Raw genomic sequence first — 27565 nt, forward strand, 5'->3', positions numbered from 1 at the left:
AGCCCGGCCCGGCGCGGCCAGGCCGCCTCCCGCCCCGTGCCGTCCCGTCCCCGCCGCAGCCCTGCCCGGGGCGGGGGGGAGAGGGGTGGCGAAATGCGAAGAATTTTGGGTCCGCCTTTTTCATTGATGAAATTTAAATTCCTGTGCGTTTACCTTGGAGCAGTCGGCGCGAGAGGGGCTCGCGCGTGGCAGGGGAAGGAGCAGCCGCGAGCGTGTCAAGTTGTTCGGCTTCTCCCTGAGGGGGCCGGGGGGCTGCTTTCTGGTGGGACAGCGCTTCCCTCTTCCCGTTTTTAAATTACTGCTGCTTTATAACTGCTTAACGACAGAAGGGCAGGCGGCGAGCGCCGGCCAGCACACGGAAAGAGGCGAAAAGGGGGAAACAAACCCCAAGCTTCCACCTCCCAGCCTTTTAGTGTATAATTTTTTGGTAATTTTTTTTCTATATTTATAAAAGCAAATTATTTATTTTGTTAAAGAGCGAAAATGTCGTCTTTTGCACAAGGTAAGCTGACATGCTTTGTAATTTTCTGACTCTTAAGCTGTGTTTATGTGGATGTCCTTTTTTTATTTTTTTCCGGTAGCTCTGTAGAGTGCTGGCAGTAAATGGTACCAATAGGTGTATCGGTCTGATCGGTAGCTGAGTTAACGTTTGCAAGATTTTTCTTTCTTTCTTTCTTTTTCTTTCTTTCTTTCTTCTTTTTTTTTGCCGTTGATTTGACAGCAGGGCCTCCTCAGTTGTGTTCTGCCTCGTTTGCTTATCTCTGCGTACGCGTCTCTTTCGGTATCACTGTACAGGCACAGTAAAACCAGGTTGAGGCGGTTGTAGCTGCGGGGCTTGTATCCACAGTTAATGCACAGAGGAGCTGGAATATATGGAGGGAGCTTGCGAGCTCCAACCTCCCCCATTCACTAAGCAGACTTGTAAATTAGGGGAACTGGGGGGAAGACCACTGAGCTTGAGTGATCTTGCTCTTTTTGGAGGTTTGGGTGTATTTTGGCATTTTCTGATCCCAGTAGGCTCTCGTAATCTCATTTACTACATGCGTGTGTGTGTGTGTGTGTGCGCGCGTGTGTGTACGTGGTCTGAGTTTCAGATTCCTTTATTGCGAAACAGGGAACCAGCCCACAGGAGGTCATTTCAGGAAGAAAAATGACTTTGGTGCATTGCTGTGGCAATTTTCTTTCCCTGCTTTTGGTTATTCTTAATGGTGTGTGTGTGTTTTCTGTAATGAATTCCATGCCTATAGGGGTTTTTTTATTATATATTTATAAATCAATGCAGGCCTATCAACAAATGTAACCCTGCCTATGGAAAGAACTGTGTATAAACAGGTCTTTTGGTGTATGTACTTGGATTTTGCGGGAAACTGGGAAGCTTTGCAGCCTTTGGAAAATTGCTGTCACTACCTGAATGGATGTCTAGGACTGTACAACACTTGCTATGTAAATGCATCAACTGTTTGCAAATGTCCTGTGGCTCCTGGGCAAAATACAGAGAACTGAAGAAGGGGAGTGTTACAGCCATGTTTCTCAACTTGACACTCCAGAAGTTACCAATATAAGCTGCTTCTTGTGTGAATAGATTGCAAAGATGCCTTTTAAAGTGTTCTTTTGAATTGTAATTGGCTTTTCTCAGCCTACTGCTGAAGGGAGCCATCTTGCAGACAAGGGGTATTTTTTTTATAAAACTGAAAGCTGAAGAAACCTATGTAAAGATCATAATCACGTTTTAGAATATTACCAAGGACCTGACAATCATAAAAGCTCTTTGAAAAAGCATTAACCATTTAAGTATTCTTTTATTAGGCCAATAATGCTAAAACATGTTGCCAATGTCAAGTGATATTTTTAGCATGAGGATCAGCCGCTAGGCTGAGAAATCCAGCTGTGTCTGATCATAACATCTAAACTCTTGCTGTACACTGCTGGCAGGAATGGTTTGCTAGGCGCAAACTTCTGAGTTAGCTCAGGCTAACGTGCTTATCCTTTAAGGAGAGACAGGATATATGTTTCACTTCATGTATGCTTCAGTCCAACATGTGTTGAGAAATTGTTTATAGCAGTACAAAAAGAAAAATGTTTGTAAAGGCTGAGTGGGTATGTTCAGTTCTAAAAATCAAATGAAGAGATGTTCATTAACTTTGCGAATTATAGAGTGTGGGTACTTAAAGAGATTTTTATTCTCGTCAGAGATAAAAAATTGCCTTGAACTTTCAGTGGAGCTGGAGGAAGTTAAGGCATTCATTCTGCATGCTCAGCACTGAGTTCAAGGATAGAGCATTTAAAGTTTAGCTGGGTGTTTTAACTTATTGGCCTGCTGACATGCCTTGATTTTTTTTTTTTAATGCACATAGTCTGACTCCAAGGAGAATAAAAAAAGAAAAGAAAAGAAAGTCTGCTTTGTCTCTTTGTATGCTTGCTTTGATTGCAAAAGTAATTAAAATAAAATTCATAACCCTCAGCACAAAAGATTCCCATTTTTTTCTGTGAGAGGACTTCTTGCTTGACTTGAACTGTGACTCCCTCCTGTGCTGGGCCCTTGTCATCCAGGTTCCAAGGCAGTTAAGTTCTCTTCTGACTGAATTAATGAACACTTACGGCAATAAAACTAACCTTACTGCCTTTCTCCTTTTTAAATTAAAGTAAAATAATGAGGAACAGCAAAAAGGAAATACATGCAAACCCCTAAATAAGGGGGCATTGCTGTTTTGTTTTTGTGCAGTTTTCTTGAGGAAGTCTGTCCTTATTCTGTTTCTAATAGTATATTAAGACTTCCTTTTTCTTACCTTGGTCTGATTTTATCATATTTTTTCAAATGTCAAGTATAAAATTATTTATTGTAATCCTGAAAATATTTTACAATATACAGTAGCTCATACCCCGAGGGCAGAGGACAGGTTAATAATGAGCTAAAAGCACGAAAGCAAACTAGAAATAATGGTGGAGCAGTAGAGTTTCAGTGAAACTCCCCACCTTTCAGACACTACGAGTAACTTGATTCAAGAGCTCTCCTTTCTGTACTACTTGAGAAAGCATTGCCTACAGTAGCATTACTCACGACATTAAAATAAGATGTCCTGGGTGGTCGTTTTCAAAGCCCAGTGTTTTTTGAAACCTCAGATACTTAAAAATATGCTTTCCTGTTCTGTGCTAGTTTCCTGTGTGGACCGGTCTCTTAAGAGTCTTTCACTATTTTATATCACCCCTTTCTGCCTTCAGATGAGTGTTAAAGAATACTGATGCCACAAAAGTGAGGTTAAGCTGAAATCTGAGGCATTGGTTGCAAAATAGCTTTGGAGGACAATTCTTTTCTAACATAACTTGGGAATTTATGGCAGCATGTACCCTTGGAAATCTGTTCTTAAAGTTATCCAACACCCCTGCCTCCCATCTTATTTTACAGAGGCACAACTACTACTTTTCGTTGGAGTTTTAGAAAACTCTACTTGCCTGTAGGGAATAACTGTTTTTAGGTATGCAGTTGCACTGGCCTTTCTACATCTCTGCTGCTATTATGGTGAAGCAAGGAGTAAACCTTAACCTGGGCTGTTAAATTTAACAGCAGCTTATGTTAAAGGACTGCAGCTCTCCTTCTGCTATCAGTAGGCTGGAATGTATGAATAACAGCAATGGATCTCATTGCGGTCGTTCATAATAGGTGCTTGTCGGACTGGGTTGCTGGTTTCGTAGATGTTTTACACGTGTGAATGAATAGCTCATGCGCAGGAAGACTGATACGGTGGCAGGCAGCATCTGTAAGCCTGTTTCATGCTGCTTATACTCCTTTCCCAAAACTCGTGGGCAGCAACATGGGAACAGCTAGCGCTGAGTTTACGTTTGGAGCAGATACACCAATGCTGTTCTGGTAGGATTGTTTCAGAGAGCCTTTAGAGACAGCCGTAATTCCCCGTCCAATCCAAAGCCTGGTGGACATCTTGTAATAAGATAAATGCTTAAAAGTCTCTGACTTGCAGTTACATACTTAAAGCAGAAAGGCTTTGAGTGGCTGTTTCTCTTGGCAGCTAAAGTATTAATATTCTTAAGTGTGCAGAATAGATACTCTTCCTGCACCTGTAATACTTTAGTTGAAAGCATGTTTTTATGGACTCCAGCCACATCAACTCTAACTGCCCTTCCTCTTTCTTTCTGCAGAATAATGATAGTAGTAATAGTAGTAGTAGTAATAATAATAGTACTCTCCCCACGCAACTGTGCCCTAACATGTTGAATCTGGATGAGACTGCGTGGAGGTGGAGTTGCAGTAGCAGTTAAGAGGTCAACGTAAAGCCTAAGTGTTTCTCTGCAAGGACGTTGATGATCAAATACTTTAAGTCTTAGAGAATTTATAGTATAATAAAACACTAGGATATTATGACACTTTTATTATGCATTATTCTTTTGCTCTGTTTATGATATTACTTAAATCTCTAAATGCCTTTAACTGATAGAGGCCTTCTGGCCAATATGAGCTATTAAGGTTCTACTTACATGGTGGCCTGGGAAGGTCGTTAGCTGGCTCTGTCTTGCTTAGACTAAGTAAGTTAACAGCAAGGATGAACATTGCTGTTGGAATACCTGATACTTTTAAAGTTTCTTGCGAATCTCTCCATATGATGCAACACCTCTTACATGTTTTACAGCCTCATGGGCTACAAGAATTGGACACTGCTGTAATATTGGCATGTATTGCAACATGTTGAGGGGAGGATTGCAAACATCTGAAAGTATCTTGTAGCTGTTGTTTCCTTGGAAATTTAAACAGTGTTTCCTTGGAAGTTTAAACAGTGTTTCAAGATGCATCAACTCAAAACACCCGAATGGAAGAGCAGTACCTGTAGCAGTTTTTGTATAAAAGTATTAAGCCAGCATGTATCTAATTATTTTTCTGTAGGAGGGAGCACTTTTTAATGAAGAGCTGTGCACGTTTTCACATAGTTGAAAGCCCGCTAGGTATATCTTTCCAGATCTAATATTACCTGTTTTTACTAATAAATGAAGCATTTGATTAAAAAAGAACCTATTGTTAATTGTTATGTTTGACTTGAGCTTGCATTCCCCCTGTGTTGCACCACAGTATGTGCGCTGCAGCACTTGTCTGTCTGTCTGTCTCTTTTTTTTTCCTTCTCCTTTCCCATACCTGCAAAACAGCGCAGCCAGAAAAATGGCTTCTGTGGGCTTCAAAGCAAGGATTAGATACTGTCACTGAAACTGAGGCTGTGGAATACTTTGCTTTAAAAAATAAAATAAAATCAAAACTGTGTTAAAATGAACTGCCTCTGGCTTTCTTAGACATTCTCAATAGAATTATATATATATATATATATTTAATCCATATTCTTCATACAGAAACTTTAAACACAGCTTCCTCTTCTATTTCCTGGCAGTTTACTCTGTCCACTTGCAAAGTTTCCTCCTGTCCCTTCTTGCACTAGTATTCAGGGTGTTTCTAAAACTCCAGCTATATTTGGCAGTACATCACTCTGTGTTACAGAGAAGTGATTACTCAAGGGATTTGGCAGAAATTAAATTAACTAAGGTCTTTAGAGATCATACTCGGAATGTCTTTTGAGAACGCACTTGCTTCACATGCTTTCTTTTGAAAAATAGTCATGTTATTTCCTGTTTCTTTCTGTGAGATGCTTTGACTATGTGCACTCTACAATATAGGTCCTTTCTGTACTTACTCTTTTTCACATTTATGGGGCTTATCGCTGTTGAAAGCAGAACAAATGCTGAAGTGATAGACAAACTAATTTTCTGGGTTGCTTAGTAACTGAAATGCACACTCTAGTGTGAGAATACTCACATGATAGAGAAAATAAGGGAATATTTACTGGAACAAACTGAAGATTGTGTGAAAGTGCACTGTATAATAATTAAAACATATGTTTTTATTTGGTTGTGTGAGCAGAAGGATACCCTTGATCACAGTGTTCTAGATAGAAGGAGGAATGGTTGTAGTGAAAAGCTTTATCAAACTTTTACTTGCTAAAGTGGGGTGATATGGTAGGGCCTGAATTCTTCAGTTGTCTAGCAAAAAAGTGTGCTGTTGGGGATTTTCAGACATTTATTGAGATGGATTACTTTTTGGGGGGATTTTCTTTTCTTTTCTTTTCTTTTTTTTTAAGACAGAGAGCGAGATACTGTCTGAGCCCCCAATTTCATGTCTGTGCTCTATGTTGCTGGGAACAAAAGCTTCAGATTCCTGGAGTGTTAGAACAGTAACAAAACGAGACTGGATTATGTGCGTTTATTAATTTTTAAAAGAAATCGGAAAGCTATTTTTTGTCTAAATAAGCTAGTTTTCCTCTTTTTCCTTCAACTTGTGTTTTTTCTTTTTGCTTAAGATTTCAGAAGAGCAATGTCTCAAGCTGGCACATCACAGTTTCAGGAAGTCATTCGACAAGAGCTGGAATATTCAATGAAAGTAGAACTTGATAAAATACTTGCAACTGCACCTTCAAATGAGCTAGAGGTAAGGAGTAAGATGAGGATGCAACTCAAAGCACAAGAAATTATAAAATTCTCTTTAATTTCCTACATCTAGAGGGAGACAAATCACAGAATACTGTAATCCTTGTTTTTGTGGTGTGCTCTGATCCTGTGTAGAAAAGTAGCCTGGATACAATGTCAGTAGGAGACTTCCAATTCCATGTAGCCAAGTGACAGAGTTATTATTAAACGTTTAATCATCTTTGGGTATTAAAGGTTCTGTAGAATCTTTAATGGATTATAGAAAGGGAAGGTAAAGTTGTTCTCCTAAAGATTGGGCCAAATTCTAATTTAGGGTTATGGTTTTGACTAAAGAGTTGTGTTTTAGGTATCTGTATTTCCTTCTGCACTTTGAGTTTTAGTGGAAACGGTTTTAGGTTTTGGTTGAATTTTAGCATGCCTGTACTTCAGCGCTGACAAAATTTCTCTTGTGACTGGATTGTACATCAAATTTATAGATAAGATTCCAAATTAAATAGGTAGGCATTAAATATCAGTGTTAACTAATGCATTTTCTCTTTGTAGCACACAAAAAAAGACCTGGAAGGATTTAAGAAACTATTTCACAGATTCTTACAAGAAAAGGGACCATCTGTGGACTGGGGGAAGATTCAGAGACCTCCAGAAGATTCTGTAAGTTGCAATGGCTTGACACTCTATAGAGAACATAAACTTGAGAATTGCTACTTGTATCAAATGGTGTAGTTACCATAGAATGGATATAACTACTATGGTTCTTTAAAATAATGTAGGACAACACTTTATTTGAGCTCTAACTTTAAAAGAATTATTTATAGACATATGTTGTATGTGTTTCTGAACATCAGGGCCTACTTAACATACGTATCAAGTTCTCCAGTGGTATTCTGTTAGCTGTTCTTTGAGCACAGGAACAAATGGGACAGATGCCATCTTACCATTTAGTACCTTCTCTGGAATAAATGATAACTTGTATTATAGGAGAAATACGTAGGACCTTCGTGGTGTGTAGAATGCTCGTTGTTCCCCTTTCCCTCCTGCTTGTGAAAGAAGGTTGCACATCTCACATGAGATTGTTTCTAATAATCCATTCTGCTAAGTAACTTGAGGGGGACATATGGCAAGTGGGCTGGGATCGATAGCTCACTTAGCAATTCTATACGCTACAGCAGTTCAGTAAAAGCCAGGAATCTGAAACAAGTAGCTGACTGATTTTTTTTTTTTAATTATTTTTTTAAAGGAGTGTAGTTTTCAAATGCCGTGTATGTTGTTAGAACTTTTAACCTGCCACTTGAGCTGAAAAAGGACTAAATCTGTTTGTTTTCTTTTTCTTTTCAGTACTGTTTAGTACTGAAATAGACACTTTCTATTCCACCTAACCTCATTTTATTGATTCATCTGTGACTCTAGGCTGTCTTTTGGCTCTTGCATATCTAACGGTGTAGCTGTGCTATGAATTTTTGCTTTTCCCAATGTAGTAATCTTGGCATATTGTGGGACTTCTGTGTCCTTGCACATTTGTGGTTTCTTTTAGTCTCTCTGTTTGTGATGATTCAATCAAGGCTCTGTTTGCAACTGAAAGGCAGGCTTTCCTGTTACTTCCAGAACAGATGCAGTGCTGCTCTCTAAAGCATTGAAGAATGATGCTGTTTTAGAGCAAGTCTAGGTTTTTTCCCAGGCTGAGTGTTTTCTTTTTTCAAAAGCATGTGATGTCTCTCTCTTCTGTACTGTAGCACTGCATAAAGTGTTGCTTTGGGGAGAAAAATCCACCTTAAATAAAGAGGGCAAAGTGAGAAACTGGAGTTCTAGGTAACGTGACTGACAAGGAAGGCTGAAGGAAAGGGCATTGCTTTTAGTCTAGAGGGGGATGAGACTCCAAGGAGTGATAAGTCTCTTAATTATATAAAAAAGTAGCTGCAGTAATGAAAGAAATAAATGGTTCTCTGTTTCAAGATGAAGATAAATCCTGGGATTAAATTCCAGCAATTTGAGGCAAGTCAGTGGGCTGCTTTGGGGAGAGGGAGAGCTATTGTCCATTTTTTTTCTTTTTTAAAGCTTTTCCACTGAAAGTGCACAAAATTTAAGATAACAGACTGAAAACTATCAGATTGGACATTGAGAGCAACTCTCAAACAGGAGGGATGGTAAAGCATTAAAATAGATTGATGGGTGATTCCATAACCCGCCAGGCAAGACACGTTGTTTAAAAAAAATGAAGTTAGACAAACATCTGTGAAGAATGGTTTAGATCAGAGGGCTGAAAAGAGGGCAAGATTAGAAAGGGTATGTCTCTTCTTCCTTCTGGCCTGTCTCATCTGTATCCATTAGCTATGTAGGAACTTGTGACTACAATAAAAAGAGGAAGGGGAAAAAAAAACCCCACTCTCCTGCACCCATGTGTCACCTTGGCTCAGGTGAGATGCATGCCTGGTCTTAGATGAAATTCTGCTTCCCAGCATGAACTCCAAATCACATAACCCTATTTGATAAACTTCACAGAAGAAAGTTGGGGGGAGGGGGACAGTTAGGGAAAAGATATTCCCAAACTTCTTTCCCATTTCTTCTTCACTCCATAGTAAGATTTCTTGGATAAAATGATACTTAGAGACTTCTTGGACTGACAGGAGGTGGGTTGAGTAGTTTCAAAAACTGATAGCAAACTTAACCTCCTTGATTTCTGCTGACTATAGGAGTTCCATTATCCTGTCCTCCTGAAGCCCTGCTTGCATTTATGCCTGCCCTTTTTCCCCTGTTTTAAATAATATAAATCATGTAGGACTGTGGAAAGTGTACTGTGGAAAGTGAAAGGTGTTTTACATGAAATGCTTTCAAGTGATCTGCAATATAGTATCTACCAAATTATTCTTTGCTGAGGAGTATGACCCGTGGAATTAATAGGTAAATGTTGATTTCTTCAAGGCCAGAATTACCAGTCTTACTAGTAGAGAAGAGTGGTGGGAGCTTATAAAATGATAAAGAATGATAATTTTAGAAGGGTTTCGTAACAGGGACCATAATACTGAGTTCTTTGGGACTGTTGAATACATGCAGGTTTTCCCTGAGTGCTGCTGTGTAGCTCTCCTTGAGCTCTCTTCAGTTGTGTCTAGCTGAGTTTTCTTTTCCTAGTTACAAAACTCACCTTATACACTCCTCCTGGTCTTGTTAGGACAGCACAGCAAATGTTACACATTTATATGTTCTTGGGAAGTTAGTTGGTAATCTGGCAAGTGATTTGTAATTACCCATTCAGAAGACCTCATTTTAGGGGCAGGAGGGTGGGGAAGGGGAAGAGTTTCTCATCTGCTTTTGAAAAATCTTGCATTACAAATATGGTCTAGAAAGGATCTACCCTTCCCAATATGAATTGGTTTGCCTGCTATTATTCTGGGGAATTAGTTTGCTCTGTGATCTGTCCAAACCAGTGAGAATTCTGGCATATATAATCTTCAGTTTATAGCTGGTAGAGCTCAAAGTATATGTATACACACTTGCACATATATACCTATACATGTCTGTATGTATATATACTTAAAAAAAACCCCAACAACCTAAAAACATGGCAGAGTTTAACAAGGTACAGTTTGTGAATGGCTTATTGCACCTACAGGGTTTATCTTTTAATCTGCTATTTTACATAAGATACTTGTGAGTCTCAGGTTCAGTGGGAAAGGCGTTTCAGTTCTTTGCCCAATGCTACGACTATGCTATGCAGAGGCAGAATTTCTGATCAGACTTCTGTGGTGACCGAATTTGTTATCCGTTGCGCTTTTTCCTTCAATGCAGTTTTCTGTTTTGTTTTCCTGAAGCATCTAGGATACTACAGAAGAATGAAGATAACCTTGAGAAGTAAAAAATTCTGTCAGAACTAGCCAGTAAATTGAAATGTATGAATGATTGCATTGTAATATTCCCCTCTTTTTCTCTGCAATGGGAGGTTTCATACCTGACCTCCCTATTTCTAGTGCCACAATTAATACCAAGGGGGAAGCAAATTGTAGGTTCAAGACAATGATAACAAAAGATGGAAGCTATTTCACATTATATTCACAGACTTCGAACTTGTTTTGCCTTACAGATGCTTTCCTTCTAAATGTCCAAAGGCTTACAGTGATAGCTGGCATAGTTAGAACTCATTCTTGTTACAGCCTTCAGAGAAGAAAGTGTACTTAGTCAGAGGGCCATTTAACAAGGAGCCAAGGTAAAGAATGTGGACATGGTAAGTGTAATTTAATCCTGCTGATGTAGATTGCAGCAGTGTGTTTGTTTTGAGTTGGAAGCAATAGAAAAGTCCTGCTGGGAGGCCTCCAAGGGAACTGCAGTAATCAAGTTAATCTCAGAATAGCAATGCAAGGCTTCGTCTAAGACATAAAGAGAGCATCCAGAGCAATTTGAGTGTGGAAGGTGCTTGTCTATTAGAGAGGTGTTTTTTGTTTGTTTTTTATGTTTGGATGCTTGTCTGCAGCTGAAGTTGTTGTCACGGTAAACTATATCGTGAAGGAGAAGAAAAAAAATGGTAAACTCTTACTCAAAAGCAAAATATCTTCCTAATCATTAACTCAGAAAACAGGTTTTAAGGTTCATTTGCTGCTGTTTCAAAAACTGTCCTTTGGTGCCGAGTAAATAATACCTTGGTGCTCTGTAAATACGTATTGATTAATATGGGTGTATTCATTTCCAGTCTGCCCACAATGACAGCCTTGTTGCGCGTTTTGTCCATCTCTGGCAAACTTTTCCAAACCTCCTTGCACTAGGAGTATGCTTCTGAAGTCTATTAGTCAAACTCCCAACGTTGCCTCATGGAAACTGTTCCAAAAATCACTTCTGTGACATTGTCTACAGAATCAAATGAAACTAGAGGTCATTTTAGAACAATCCCAAAGCAGTTTTGTTTGAGACATGTCTCAAATGAGTAACTCTGTAATCGTGCATCTGTAAGTTTTGTCCCTCCTGCCTATTTTTGTTCCCGAAGTATTTCCCTATCAGCATCTATTGTCAAGCCCAGTATTCCAAATCCTTAGAGCAGAAATTGATTTTTGTTACTGTGAAGCACTTCTTACTCTTGTGTGTGCGCTTATAGGTAATGAGGCAGTTCTGCATATTTGTGCTTACCCACGACCAAAATTGCTAGGTGACGGTGCTGACACGCAGTAATCCTGATGCTACAAGGGTCCTGCTTGCCTTTGAGTTCTTTGGCATTTGTTGTTCTCTGAACCTTCAAGATCAAGATCTTCATTGCCAGGTTGTCATTTCTGTTGCCCATGCTGAAAGAAACTGAAATATTTAGCAAGGCTGAGTTATGAGTTTTGTATTGTAGCTGATGCAACAGCAAATGAACTAAATCCTTGATAGAGGAGCTGTTAACTTCAGCAGGATCAAGATTTTATTCTGAGCTTTCTGCATAAGCCAGTTTCATGACAGAGAAGACATAAAAGGGTAGTTGGCACTTTAGCAAGGGCAGATTATTTTAGGACATCTGGTCCTTAACTGAAAAGTAGGCTTTCTTCTTTTCAAAGAACTATATTATGACGTTAGTGAGACTTGAAAGATGGAAATCTTTTTTTTGGCTTTTTGGGCAGCGTCTGAACATCATGGGTGTGACTTATGTCCCACTCAGCTAGAGTTCAAACCTGAGCATTTTAAATCCACTGGCAGTCTAATGTGGAGTGGTATTGACCTTATAGTGTACAGGAGATGATGATGACAGGGAGTGAGGATCTGTGCATATTTCTCTCCTGAACTTTACCCAGCACCAAGTGTGAATTACCCTAGCTCCTGTTTGTAGTGAATTGTCCTTTAAGCTTTCTGATGAGGTATACCTTCAGTATATTGAAATCAGCGATTCTCATCTATTTGTTAATGGGAAAAACAGTTGTTTTTCAGGATGTCTATCCAGCCTGAGCAGAAACTCTTGTTGACAAAACAAAGTAAAATTCCACTTTTTGTATGCTTCTATTCCTGAAAAATTTAAAGAACTTTGGAATCAAATTCCTGTCTACACTTTCTGTAGAAAGGCAGTAACGCATGGTTTTTTGGAGCAATCTTAAATTAACAGCATGTAGCTACTCTTACACTTGAGTAACCAACCTCAGTATTGACCTTGGGGAGGTAAGGATCTGTGCTTAGGGGATAGTAGGGATTAGTGTAGGTATAGCGTAAAGGGCTTAGTAGTTTGGGTGACAGTCTCTTTAGATAAGAATTGAAAGAATGTGTGCATGTTTGTTAAATCTTCTCAGCGCTCACTTGGAATTGGTATTTGCCCATCAGTTCCTACATTCATGACCCCTTGTGCTGTATCAGCTGTCCCTGCCTTTCTGACAAATCCGTACTCGTAACCTTCAGGATTTTTTTTACCTTCTATGGTTTGTTCAGATACATCCTGCAGCACTGAAATGCTATATCCTATGTCCTGCCTCTTTCATTTATTCTGCATGTTTCCGTTTGAAAATATAGCAGTGTGGACCAAATAAACTAACTATGAACAGATGGTATTCCTGAACGGATATGCATTTGGAATAAGAGAGGGACTGCACTAGATAACAAAACTCCTTTTCTCTTTGCAGAATATTAATATGCAAAAATCAAACTTGTTTATATCAAAAATCCTTGCATACTATCTAGAAGATTGCTAAAGGTTTTTCACCCTCCCATCTAAAAGGATACTACATGGAAGAATGAGATGCAAAGAACTTTCTGTTCTCTCATATGCTACATGGAAATTGTTTTACCTCAAGTTTATAGAATATGCCTCTGTTATTCTTTTTAGCATATGGAACTGGCTATCATTATGCTAAGGTAGTGCTTAAGGTCTAAATTATCTTTACGCAAGTTTGGCTCAATGGTGAAAATGGTGTTGTCTCCAGTTAGAACTGGAGTTGCTTGTTTGTAACAACATTCCTTTCTCCACCTTCCCCCAGCAAATGGCTCACTAGCTTCCACTTAGCAATAAAACTCAAATGAATAAGGTCGCATTTTGTTGAAAGTCCATTAGAATTGTTCTTTCCTCTGGTTCTGCAGTGAGTAGATGACCGGATTTGACATCCAGACTTGTTGCTGTAGCTCAGCTTGAAGTTGTGGTTTTGATCCAGGAGTCCCTGGCCCCTGTGACTTTCAGATACCCTCCCTTTTGCCCGCTTAATACCTTGTAGCGTTGCCTCAGAATTAACTCATGGCAGTAAGTCTGTGTGGCTGTGCAATGCCAATGCAGCAAGCATCCTGCCCTGAACTGGAACAGACTTACAGGAACAGATGAAGTTGTCTCGTTTGCCACACAGTCCTGCTCAGGAGTTATTAGAATACGCTGCGGCTCTTCACAGCAGAAGTGCAGTGGATGTTGCTGCATAGACTACTGTCTGATAGGGATAACTAGCGCTGCTGCGAGTAGCCGTTGTCTTAGCTGTGCTGATGTGCTGTGTTGCATGAACAGAGGCATCTGGAGATGCTTCACTAGTGCAAGGCCAGTCTGCAGGCTGAATTTTTTTTGGTCATAGGACTGTTTGATAACTAATTGCTAGAGCTTTTGAAGGTATTGTCTTTCTGCAGTGTTTGTTCAGGTGAGTTGCTTCTGTTTTATGGAGGGCATGCCATGCTAGAACGCTGGGTTTACTGACAACAAGCTCCATAAACCTACAGTGTTCAGTGATACTTCCAGGTCAACTGTAGCTGGTTGCCAACCTCTGGAGGTAGGGTGGTATCTTCAGAGGACCCTGATAATGTGTGTCGCGAAATACCACTTCCACATGTGAATGATAAAGTTTTAATTTTTGTTTATCATGAAGACTGGCCTACAAGCTTCCCTTTGAATAAACTTCATAATCTAGCACTTTTTTTTTTTTTTTGTCCAGATAGGAAGGGTACTGTTTGTATAACCTGTTTTTCTATTTCCTCATATCCTAAGTAGCTGACTTTTCTAGTCCTTATTTACTGCCATCTCTTAATGTTTTTGGGAAAGCTTTCTCTAGGAGAAAGTGTGTGTGTGTGGGGGGGTATACACAGCACATTCTGTGTATATGATAAGCTATGTATGTGTGTGTTTTGTTTGCTCTCTATTTCAAATATTAGTCTCCTAGTTCTCTACATCTCACTTCCTGGAAGAAATGAGCTTCTCAGCTAAGTTGTAAATAAAACGACTCTGCACACTGAAGGCTTTCTCTGTCTTAATTTCAGCTGAATAACTCTATTGCCAGTCATAAGTTTCCTGATGAAGGGCTGTAGTGTTTCTCTGTAACATAAAGTGCTTGTGTAGGCAATGTGAAATGGTCTTTTTTGAGACTGGTAGGTCTGGCTCTTCTAGGAAGTAACTTTGGCACTGTGTTTATCTAGGTTGCTAGGGTTGCTCCAATTTAGTAACTTTTTCATGCTAGTATTCTTTCAACAGTTATTGTTTATGCACATGGCAGAATTATACTGGAAGCCAGGATAGATCCACGTGACAGATAGTAGAAGCTTAGTAACCTTTGGGTTACATGAACACAGCTCAGGGGAACAAACTCGCTTGTAACATCCACTTGCAGAGTAGTAAGAACAGTATGTGAGAATGCCTAGAGAAATGTAGACTCCTTTCCTCCCTAAGTGGAGGATAGCTGGGAGGGATACTTCCTTCAGAGCCCACAGATGGGTAGGTTCTCTGTCTCACTTTGTAACACGTCTCCCTTATTAAGCTGCCATTTGTTGATCTGATTTTTCTAGCTGTCCTCTGCCACTTCTGGTTTGGGGAAAGGAAGAGTAAGAAATCCTATAGAAACAGTGTAACCGCTACTATTTTGGGCCTGCTTTTATTCCTTCTTCACCCCTCGAAGGAACAGGAAACGCCAAGGCTGGTGCATTGGGCATCAGTGATGCAGAGAACATGCTACCTGGAAAACAAACAGATCAGCAGCTACTGGTATGGCTTGAGGCATTTTATATCTTCCCCTGTGTAACATCACGACTTCATGTAAGTGCTAGTGTTGCTGTTTGTTAGCTAGTTGTATCTCTGCAACTTTATTCAGCTAAAGTCCAAAGTGATTAGATTTTTTTGAAATATTTGATGTGGGCTGTTTAGACTTTATGAATGCATAAGTCTTTTGAATTAAAAAAAAAAAAAACACACACCCACACAACATTGACATTGTATTCAGATCAGTTACCTGTTAGACTTATCAAATTAAACCTGCTTGGAGGCAGGAAGTGGAAAGAAAAAGATTGGCTTCTCTGCTGTGGAGCACTGAGACTACATTTGCCTGTGGAGCTTACAGTACATTATTTTGGTAGATTAGGATAAAACTCACAGTGCTGCTGTAGCCTTCTGCACTACCAGGGTGAAATGCTGCCTGGATATGGAAGAAAAATAAGGTCTTAACTGAAATGTTTTCTAGCTTTATTTCTGATTTCCTCAAAAGAAAACAGATTGCTGCCTAAACAAGAAGACAAACAAGCTCATTCTGTAGTCCTCAGAGGATGGCTGAGTTCCTGGCTTAACGAGCGCAAACCCAAATAAAAAAATCTTTTAAGATACTTGCCTCAGAGAGACAGCCGAGGGCAGATGCTCCCAGAGTAGCTGGTAGTTAGGAATTGCGGAGCAGAGCATAGGGCAGGCCTGGGTGCGGGGCTGGACGCCTTGCTCTTCACCGCAGCCATCCTGGGAGCCTCTACGAGGCTGCCGCCTTCCAGGGACACTGGGCATTTGGGCTCCCCAGCAGCCCTGTGATCTCACCGTCCTGTGGCTTTTATCCCAGGGCTCAGCCACACCTGAATCACTCTCGAGCCAAGTGTGGCTGCACCCAATTTTGCTTATTGTGGGTTATGCAGCTTTCAAGCCTTTGCTGAAGTAGGGCTGTGGAGAAGCTTCCAAAATGCTGCTGTTTAAATTTAAAATCTGAAGAGAAGTGGTGTTTTGGTAAGACTTACTGGGCTTACACTTGTGTTACTGCACATCAGTGTTATCTTCTGTGGGGCCTCATGTCCTCAAGTCAGTAGGAGGGTTTCACACTGGAAAAACTGGTGTTTTTCGTGGTGATTTTATTTCAGGTCTCTTAGAGTCTTTTGCCCCTTTGCCCTGGGACTGGATTCATCTCTAGCTAATCTTTGCTGCCACCTATTCTTACACCTTCTTATGTCCTAGCAACCTCAGCTGTCTCTGTATCTGTTCCAGCCTTCTGTTGTCTTCAAGTGATGCAGTACAGCAGAATTTGTAAGCTGGATGCTTAACTTAAGGCTGTGAAAGCTGCGCAGGGTTTGGGGTAGAAAGGGGAGAGGGGAGAAAACCTGGAACTGGCTGGCGATCCTAGCCAGCAAATCTAGAGGAGGGCACGGACAGTGCTGTTGGTCGAAGAGGCAGGGAGAAAAGCAAAGCAAAATGGATGAATATTTCCCTTCTGGTCACAAGCAACTTTACCCTCTATGTGTTTCTTGGAGTGCTATATGGCATGATCCTGTTATCTCTAGACACTGCATGACTAATTCTGAAGATGTGTTTGTGATAAGAACAAGTAGTTTAATTTCTTGATATTGGTAGATAAAGAATACTTTTCTTTTTTTGCCTAAAAAGAACTCTGTTGGATCCTCCTAAAAGAAAGCACAGAATGGAGGGCCTTACTATGCTACTTCTCTCACAAAGTGGTCAAACTGAGATACCTTTCAGTAACATACTTGATTCATAATAGGAACTTGCATAAATTATTTATAACAAAACCACACATTTAAAACTATCAGCCTTTTTAATGAAGGGATTTTGGACAGCTATTGTAAACCAGCTAGTTAACAAGGAAGGAGCCTGGTTTTGATTTGTTTGATTCAAGGTAGCAGAAATCCAGAGCGCTCATTTTGATCTAGTATAATTTTTGTATGGGTTACTCGAGACATGTTACTGTCTAAAAATTGCTGTTTGCTTTCATCATCTTAATGCTACAGAGTCAAAATTGAGAAACTCTGTCAAACTCCTCCGACGCCCTGAGACCTTGTTTGAAAGCTGCCTCTCTTAGATCTGTGGATCATGTTGTGGTGCCATAGGCATTTTTCTAGGGATCAAAGTTCTGGTTTTCCAAAGGTTAGTGTTCATACTAAAGTCTTGGCTGAAACAAATTTCCCCTCCCTTCTCTTTTAGTGATCCATACAGCTTTTACTGACAAACCTTTGTGCTAATGAATAACTTAAACAGCGTATTGTTTCTAATACTAACATTCTCTGCTGATTAAATGGAAAACAGCGTGCCAACATTACCTGCTTTCTTTACTCGGATAATTTCTTTCTCTAAGGAGAGCCCGGGTATTAGCAGATGACTGCAAAAGTGATTGTGTTGTTCCTTGAGCCATGATAACTCTGTATTTACCTTCTAGCTGGCCTGCTGCAAGTGTGAAATAAAATCTGTTTAACTACTATGTCTGTTACTGTGACTTAGCTGGAAGGTAGTAACTTAAATGTATATGTTTTTCATTCTTACTCTTATAAACTAAACTATTTCTCTCTCACATAATGATAACAAACTCTCAGGATAAGTTTGTGCATTACTCATAGGGCTCCTTACCTGCATATGCTAACTCAAGGTGCTTTGGCATAGGGAACCTCTACTGCTTTTGGAACATAGATGGAGATCTATAGTTAGTTCTGAACTCCTTTTGTAGGTAAAAATGCAAGAACTCGGTTAAGAGCATGTAGACTGAAACACTTCTGTCTTGAATGTGTTGGTTACTACGGGGTCATGAGCAAGTCTGTATGTTACCTTTTAACCTTGGAAAAGTATAGTGAGGGGATACGTATACTCCTAGTTTCTTTTCTATGTTTGGAAACTGAGAAATAGCACCTGCCTGAAACAAGCAACAAACTTCCTGGTACAAGTATCATTTGTGCAGAATGTAGCCTTTAAAAATTGCATTAAAGGGAAATAATTATTAGGCTTATTTGTCAAACCTCATCATTTTACTTTCATATCTTTGCTTTGATATGTATATCACAAAGTTATCCAAATTTGTCTTGTTCCCCAGTAACACTGCCCTCTGAATCAAAAATTATGTCAGAACTTTGATATATATTTTTGTGTTCAACAGGTTAGTGTGTTTCAGCAGGGAATCTGGTGCTATTATTATATTTATTTCATATGTTTCATATTAATTCAAAAATATTTTTGTGAGGTAGTAGGGGTTTCAAATTAAGTCAATCACTTGCTTTTTTAGAGTACGTATCTTGTACGTTGGGAAACTTTTCTGAATGGAATGAGTTTAAGCTGTTGCATAAAGAAGCACCTTTGAGTGGGGCAAGTTTCCACTGTTTGAATAAGGAGAGTTTAGTTAGTGATTGTGCTATAACTTGTGAAGTGAACTTACCTTATATATCACACGTATATTTACCGTAAGCTTTCTGGATTTTGCATAAACCGGAATTTCCGTAATGTGAGGGATCTGCTTTAATCTGCCATCTGTGGCATACGGCAATGTTGGAACTGTGCAAATTCTCCCCTCTGCCCCCACACATCTGGGTAAGAAATATGACTCTTGTTCCAGTGTAACGTGGATTTCCATTCATACCCTAGCCTGAGTTGCCCAAAGCAAACACAGAGTTTTGAAAACTACTTGGAATGTATTTGTTTTTGCAAATGAGTTGTAGATCTTCCACATCTTTTATCAGAACTAAAACCATTTTCTTGCTGCTAGAATACATTAAAAAAAGAAACCTAAAGGCTTTCTTTCAAAAGAAAATCTCTAGAAAGGCAGGCTAAAGGATAACTATATCAGTTTTTCTCTAACAGTTTTGGCATGATACTTACCATTGCACTGTTACCTTTGTTTCCTTATTTAGGTGCTCTGGAGCAATGCTTAATGCAAGGCACACTGAATTTCATTACATGCCTGGTTTTGTTCTCAATCCCTAGCCCAAAACATAGTCCGTACTCATTTTTAAACCTGTAGGATATAGCTGTCAGCAAGGTAGAAAACACTCTGCAAGGTTTGATGTGAGCTGGATGAACACATACTGAAAACAGCAGGATAAGAAGAGCTAGAAACATTGTTCCTCTGTGTAGCATGGTAGTGGGAGGGATGAGTTGTTATATTGGACTAGTAATTGGAATAAAAATTCATTTAGACTGAGTCAAAGAACCAACCTTTTTGCCAAAATGTTTCATCCAACAACCTCAGTGCAAAATACCAAAAAATTCTGCTGTGAGTTTAAGCTGCTTAAGGAAGGAAGAAACAGTATGTCCTGCATGCAGAGCCTGAGTTCTTAAATTGTGGCCTGACTGAAAGGGGGCATCTTACTGGGGAGGTGAGTTAAATGGCTCGCAAGGAGACCCCTGCTCCTCCGGCAGGACAGGAGGAGAATTGTGGTAAGTCAGTTCCTCAGAGCCTCAAGTCAGCTCTCCCTATGTCTGGAAGAGGAGACTGAGACACTTTTTCACCTGAACGAAGCCGACTGTGACTGGTGCTATGTTTATAAAACTTTTCAAGAGAAGATCTTATTTAATGCAAACCAGGTGGTTATAGAGTGCTTTTACGAATGTTCTTTAGTGTCCTTAATCATACAAGTGACTATGGGTATTGTCAAATTTAAAGCTTTGAAAAGTTTTAAGAGAAGGCAGTTTCCTAGCAAATACCTGAATGCCTTGTACAACTGCTTTCTTACAGATCCAGCCCTATGAGAAGATAAAGGCCAGAGGACTGCCCGATAACATTGCTTCCGTATTGAACAAACTGGTGGTCGTGAAACTAAATGGAGGCTTGGGCACAAGCATGGGTTGTAAAGGCCCCAAAAGTCTTATCGGGGTGCGGAACGAGAACACCTTCTTGGATCTGACAGTTCAGCAGATTGAGGTAATTTTTGGTGTGCTTTGAGAATTACTGCGGACACTTCAAGGGGTCTGTGAACTGGGCCCTAACCTGAAACCCACCTAGAGCTGAAATTCTTGCCAATACAGAAACACCTTCCCTGATAAATCTGATCTCAGTTAAAGATCTGGCTGATTAACTGGTAATGCTTTGGGGGTTTTTTGGAGTGAGGGGAAACGAGGATCTGGTTCTCGTTTGATGTTATGTGCCACGGTTATTTAGTGTGCTGGGTTTGAGTTGTACTTTGGAATAAAGCAGTCCCATATTTCCTACACCTGAGGAAGCAAGACACATGGGACTTGTCCTGCATGATCCTTTTAGAGAGGTCACAGCAGAGGCGTACCAGAAGAAAGAGGAGAGGGAAATGAGGTCTGGCCACGGTGCTAGTGGTGGAGTAGAGAGTTGCTTTGGAAGGAATGGGCAAGAGTGATGTCCAGCTTATGTGGATAGAGGGACAGAGCAATCGGCAATTGAACTCTGTCCACTCCGCACATGTTGCCACAAGTGTAATTCAGCAGGTGCACACAAACCCAGACAGTGATGTTTGTGCCCATAAACACAAGGGATCAAATTGCAGAGTTGGCTTGTCGTGGCTAACTTCTGGGCTTGTTTCCGACTCTTCCAGTTGCAAGTCTGAGCTCAGCTTTTTAAAACTTTTTAATGTAGCTTAGAAAAAAGCTCTTCACAGCAGCTTAGAGTTCCCGGTCCAATTAAAACCCTCATCTTAGAAGTGATTGCTGGGATTTCCCTCTGAAGAAAGAAAAGTAAAAGAAAATAACAGCTGGTGGTGCTGAGAGAGAACATTTCAGCTTATGTTTTTAATGCAGAATGTTCCTCTTGCAGCCGATAATTAAGATGGTCATTAGAGTAGGAAATTGGGTGCGTCTGTTCTGCAGTTTCTGGAGCTCAGAGCATTTTTGCTTCAGTAGGTTTTTTGTCTGGAATGGTTCTCCCCCATGCAGGTTAGACATTCCTATACAAGACTTAGATTAACGTCGAACTAACGCCGTCCTAATCCTTCCTCAAGAGGGTCACTGAGGTAGTCTCTGAGTCCACTAGAGGCTAATGATCCCAAACCCTGACTGATGGATAAGGGTGATCTGATTCACCAGGCACTGAACTCACTGAAGTATCTTTTTCAGCCTGGCTATATTTCTGATGGAACCTTGTCTTGTTTTCTGAATTTTGCCTTTGCTGTGCTGTCCACGTGAAAATGATCCCCTGTATTTCAGCTCCATTTTATAGATGCCTGAATAATTAATATTCAACTAGTATGTACTCTTGATAGTATTGGCCATTTCATAGTCGACCAAAATGGCTCAAAAGTACTTACTGTTCATAGGAGATGGAAGCTTTTGCAACCTCGCCCTTTAAGAATAAATGTACAATACACAGGACCTTATTCTGATGGTTTAATAATCTGGGGGAAAACACACCTTTTTTTTTTAATCAATGACAACCTAAAATTTAAAATAATTTTTTGTGGTATCTTGCTTTCCAAATTCTGAATCTTGATGTGGATTTAAAAACAAAGATTATTTATGCAGTAATTAATGTGGCCCTTATCTTAAATACTTTATTATTTACAAGGATTTGTTTTCCTTTACTTGATTTATTATCCATTCCATTGGCATAAGAATCTTTCTTGTAACAATTAGACAAGATAGACTGGAAATAATAAATGCATTCCTTTCCCCCAAACTCTTAGGTGGCAGGATTAAAGCTAATAATATATGCTGAATTTACCATTTCTTTCCCATCTCAGCATTTAAACAAAACCTACAACACCGATGTTCCTCTTGTTCTAATGAATTCCTTCAACACTGATGAAGACACCAAGAAAATCTTGCAGAAATACAGTCACAGCCGTGTGAAAATATATACTTTTAATCAAAGCAGGTATCAAAAAATTTCTCTTCTCTACTTGGGATAAAAGGAAAAACTAGCTTGCTTCCTCATACTGCAAATGGTACAGTTTTTAGTTTGAGATGACTCGGTAGTAACGGTGTCTTTCATATTCATGTTCAGTCTCTTTTGGGGTGGTCTTTGAATGACTAATGTGAGGAAGTTTAAGTAAAGTCAGAAACAACGTATTGAAATTGGAGAGAAGGGTGAGGGGGGATTACAGTTTCAAGAAATGTTTTGAGTAGTGGCATACGGGATGCTGGGGACTTGATTCCTGAATTTGCTTTCAGGATCCCTGGGCTCTGGAGGGAGACAGAACTTGGCTTCCCTGCCAAGAACAAACTCTGATCCAACGTGGCTGATGGATGTCGGAGGTGTACAGATAGTACAGGGCATGCTCTGACCCTGTGTGTCAGAGGAAGGCTGTTCTACCTCACAGTCTGAGGACTGCAGTTTTAAATTCCTGAGTAAGAGATTGCATTCTGCATCTTCTAAGTGGTTGGGTCTTCCAGTTCAGAGTACTTAAACTAACTTGGAAAGCTCAGGTTTAAAAACTATGTATATGAAAAAACTGCACCTTTCCTACTGCCTTTTGTTTTACTTCATGCTAGTCTGACATCGGTGAGAGCTTAATAAAACCACTGCCTTCCCAGGTATCCTAGAATTAACAAGGAAACTCTGCTGCCAATAGCCAAGGATGTATCTTATTCAGGAGAGAATACTGAGTGCTGGTATCCCCCTGGCCATGGAGACATCTACGCCAGTTTCTATAACTCTGGTCTGCTGGATAACCTTATTGGAGAGGGGAAGGAATATATTTTTGTATCCAATATAGATAACTTGGGTGCCACTGTGGACCTTTACATTCTTAACCATCTTATGAACCCACCCAATGGAAAACGCTGTGAATTTGTCATGGAAGTCACAAACAAAACCAGGGCAGACGTGAAGGTAAATACGAATAGCTGTTCAAGTCTGTTTGAATGCCTTGCGTTTTGGTAAAATCTAAACATCTTGTCTCTTCTGTATGCATGAATTCAGACATGCATTAAATCTTCTTATAGCTATTTCAGGCACCATTTAACACATCAGCTGTGATCTAATTTGAGATGCACAAAATCAGTAAGTTTATGAAGTTCTAATTCATGGAACAAATTGGATCTAGGTTCTGGGCAACAGCAGACAAGAAAGCCTGAACTTTCATTGAAAGTTGAAAACAAGTAATTTCTGTAGGGTGTAGGTCGCAACCTTGCTGTCTTCTCCAAACTCTCACTTATCAAGGGGAAAAGTTTGGGGATGCTAAAAGCAGAGCACAGAGAGGAGGGATGCAGCGGTTCTATCACTACTGATTGAAGATTGCCTAAGCTACTTAGGTAGGATTTGCTTACATGCGAATTACACAACTTGCGCTGTTGTGGCTGCCGGTCAGCATCCTGCCCTAACCACTGGACTTTGTGCAAAGTCCAAGTCTTGACAGCTTGTCAGATGTTTATAGCATGTGTCAGATATGACTAGCACATAGTAATTTGTCAGGTAACAGTACTTTGCCTCTATTCTTTAAAATACGAGGATGCTGGGGGGGAATGCAGTTTGTTTCCTATTCATTAGACATTAAGAAAAGTCTGACTTGGTCCCATAAAAGCACAGATATGCAGTTAAGAATACAGGGCGTCATCTTTGGATAATGCAGGTTACTGAAGCAACACTTGTTTCTCCAGCGAGTGCCACAGATATATAACCAATAGAGAGATCTAAGTTAGGTTCTTGTAATCTAGCAAAGTCCTGCTGAAGGTCATTTTTAAACCACAGCACTTTCAAAAGATTCTCAGCAACTTTCATTAAAAGAAAAAACTGTCTTTGGAGCACTGACACATTATTGTTTGACAGTTCTGACTGTCATTTGAACGAATTCTGCAGTTAGTAACCTGGTAGCTGAACACAGGCAACATGTTTTCACTGAGGCTTAACTTTCAATAGCACCAAAACAGTGCATGTGTTTTGGGTGGGGGGAGCGCTTCTCAGCTGGCCTCTCATGAACCAAGACTTAAACTTGTTCTTTTCCCCTTGCAGGGTGGGACACTTACGCAATATGAAAACAAGCTGAGACTCGTGGAAATAGCTCAGGTCCCAAAAGCACATGTTGATGAATTCAAGTCTGTGTCAAAATTCAAAATATTCAATACGAACAACTTGTGGATTGCTTTGTCTGCAATTAAAAGGCTGCAAGAGAAAAATGCTATTGACATGGAGATCATTGTTAACCCAAAGGTAACGGGGAAGATTCTTTTGAGTGTGTTTCCTTAAAAAAACCTGTTCGTTTCTAGGTAACTGAATAGTGACTGCTGCTTTCAAAAAAGAGCCAGTCAATCGATTAACGCAGAGCTCTCAAAGTACGCTGGGCTCTCATTCTGAGTGTATTTATCTGCTGGTCATGTTTACACAAGCTTTCTCTTCCAGACTCTGGATGGAGGCTTGAATGTTATCCAGTTGGAGACTGCAGTTGGTGCTGCTATTAAGAGTTTTGAGAACTCTCTGGGGATAAACGTACCTCGTAGTCGTTTTTTGCCTGTTAAGACCACGTCGGATCTCTTGCTTGTGATGTCTAATTTGTATAGCCTTAATGCTGGATCGTTAACAATGAGCGAGAAACGTGAATTTCCGACGGTGCCTCTGGTCAAACTGGGAAGTTCTTTCACAAAGGTAAACTGCTATGGTTATAATTTCTTTTCATCTTTTAGAATAAAGATACAATACATAAAATAAACTTCCCTTTTAACTTATCTACCTTTATCTATCTGGCTGTTGCTTTTTGCTCTTTCTAAATAATTATTACCCTGCTAGAATGCAGCCTGCTTAATATCTGTGCATAATGTCATGCTCTTATTCTGTGCTCCTCCACCCTGGCAGTCAAGGAAGCAGAAGGGTGAATTGGGTTGTGTGTGTTCTCTAGAGTTCACCCAACTTTTATACAATACTGCTGTCACTGTTTCTCACAGTTGTAGTTATCTCTGACAGAAATGACAATCATGCTGCTTCCAAAGTCGCAACATTTATATTTGGCAGATGAGATTCCAGAAAGATCTCTAAAATAGTTTTCCAAAAGCTCCCATGCTCGTCTTAGTCCACAAATGGATTTAAAACTATCCCTATTCTTTTTCCCTCCCCCAAAGGTTCAAGATTACCTGCGGAGGTTTGAAAGTATACCAGATATGCTTGAACTGGATCATCTCACAGTTTCAGGTGATGTTACATTTGGGAAGAATGTTTCATTAAAGGTGAGCATATAAATGGGACCCACTTACACATACACAATTAATCTCTGCTACTCTTAAAGAAAACTGATCCTATCTAAATCACTGACTTTATGCATGGTCAACTGGAAGCATTCCTAGCAATTAAAAAACTGGCCCAAGGATTGCAGCAGCCAAGACTGAACAGGGACCCTTATGAATGAGCACAAGGTGTTATCAGTATAGTTTCTTTTCTATATAGTTTTGTTACAAGTTGAGGTTTCTATGAGTAGAGTACCTTGAAAACTGTAGACCTCATGACTCTACATTCCAAAGAGCGCTATGTCCTTGTCCCTTAGCTCTACAAGGCATGTACCACCCGGCCTCCCAGGCTGGCTTTACACGTCCATTCTCATCAATTTGTATTGTTAGTAGAATACGCAGCTGAGCAGTTTACCTTGTCATCTCAAATTCTTCATTTTTCTTCCTTAAATTAAGAGCCTGTGTGGCCAGATCTAGCCACCCCCAGCAAAACATTGCATCACGATTCTGTAGCAGTCTAGGTGAGTTCAGCTGCTGCCACAGATCAGTGCAAGGTGTAACGGCAGCAACCAGAAACTGAACTGGCTGAGGCTATTATCCTGCTCTGCTCTGTTCCCAGCTGTGTGGTACAGCAGTTCTGTTTATTTACCTTATGGCTGTAATGGTGACCTACATCATGACATACTAAGGGGGAGTTAACATTTTTGCACTGAAGAGTAAGCAGCAAATATCTCTCACAAATAAGTCATCAGCTCAACCTGTAATCTGATGGTATCTAGTGTGCTGATAATTACAGCCTTTCCAATATTGCTTGTTTTCAGCCTTTTCATGCAAAAAAAATTATCTGTCTGCAGAGACAATAACAACTCAGTCCAAGTGCAGGCAGGAGCTGGCTATGTTACAGCTGATAGCTAACTGGTCTTCTAAACAAAAATACTCTTGTTCATTCCAAGTCATCAGTTAATACCAAGCAAAGTTTCTAAGCGCTTGTGTTCTTCTCTCAAAATCTAGGGAACCGTCATCATCATTGCAAATCACGGTGACAGAATTGACATCCCAGCTGGAGCTCTACTAGAGAACAAAATTGTATCTGGCAATCTCCGGATCTTGGACCACTGAGGCAGTGAAACGGCACGGTCAGTTCTGCATACCGCTGTGCTAAACCAGCCTCTTAATGGAAGAACCTTTTAAGCATTAGAAATAAGTACACAGAGGGCCTATGCTTTGTCATCTTCACAGCACCCTGCAGTATTAATTTAAAATTAATTTCTCTTGCTTATCTTTTTAAGCAAACACATAGTGCAAAGGATGTGTGTAAGTAATGCTTCAGTCCTTAAAGAGATTCTGTAACTCAGTTACTACAACCTTGAAGTGCAATACTGTTTGTCTTGGGGGTAAGATGGACAGATCTTTGATAAGAAGTTCAGAGGCTTGCCTCTAACATTTTAGTAGTTTTGAATTGCTTGTAACTGCAGAAAAAGCTGTGAAGCAATACATGTGGGACATGGTTAGCTACTTATGTGACTTTTATTACGAAGTGTAAATGGCAGATGCAGTTGAAAAACCAAATGTTTCACTACTGCTAAATGAGCTGTTATGGACCCTGTATTTCATATGCTCACAAATGTCACAACCCTTAATTGTCTTTAACCTCCCCCTCCAACTAGTAGTTGAAATGTCCTATCACAATATTCTCTACATCAAGATACTGGAGTAAGGCTGTCACTACCTCCATTTCTGTATTGTGATAGAGGGGGGAATTGTTGCTATTCCAAACTCACCCAAAGAATCTAATTACTTGAGAAAAATGCCTCAGTACCCAAGTGTGGTGGTTGCTTTCTCACATTAAGACTGGATCTCCTGTTAATATCGTAAACCTTGATCTGCCCTCTTTTTCAATAAATGGAGTATGTCACTTTGAATACACCCATGTTCATATTGTTACTGTCATGTATGTTAATTTATCATCACTTATTTCTAAATTTGTACAGGAATCAAAATCCCTGTCCTGATCACTTTTGATTTCTTAATGTTTCTCTTGTATTTACATGCAGACAGCTTTATTTTATAAGCTTAGTATAACACTGGTATGTATCATTAAAGAAGTTGGTCTTTAAAAACAAC

The 27565-nt window shown here is 39.9% G+C and overlaps 1 protein-coding gene across 1 annotated transcript; it reads left to right on the forward strand.

Moving 5' to 3' along the window:
* UGP2 (UDP-glucose pyrophosphorylase 2) lies at positions 1-27564 on the forward strand. The gene is made up of 10 exons (XM_026110542.2): positions 1-502; positions 6348-6475; positions 7018-7125; positions 20064-20249; positions 22030-22163; positions 22823-23120; positions 24240-24437; positions 24627-24869; positions 25340-25444; positions 26453-27564. Exons 1-10 carry the CDS (start codon positions 484-486, stop codon positions 26558-26560), a joined length of 1527 nt encoding a protein of 508 aa, XP_025966327.1. The 5' UTR covers positions 1-483; the 3' UTR covers positions 26561-27564.
* The last annotated feature ends 1 nt before the right edge of the window (position 27565 follows it).

This window comes from Dromaius novaehollandiae, chromosome 3 (genome assembly GCF_036370855.1).
Source record: "Dromaius novaehollandiae isolate bDroNov1 chromosome 3, bDroNov1.hap1, whole genome shotgun sequence".
Taxonomy (NCBI): Eukaryota; Metazoa; Chordata; class Aves; order Casuariiformes; family Dromaiidae; genus Dromaius; species Dromaius novaehollandiae.

What these genes read in the sequence shown, in the direction of transcription:
- UGP2 (XM_026110542.2), top strand. An exon ending in AAACCAGGGCAGACGTGAAG is followed by an intron (nt 23,121 to 24,239) that starts GTAAATACGAAT and finishes TTCCCCTTGCAG; the next exon opens with GGTGGGACACTTACGCAATA. An exon ending in AGATCATTGTTAACCCAAAG is followed by an intron (nt 24,438 to 24,626) that starts GTAACGGGGAAG and finishes TTTCTCTTCCAG; the next exon opens with ACTCTGGATGGAGGCTTGAA.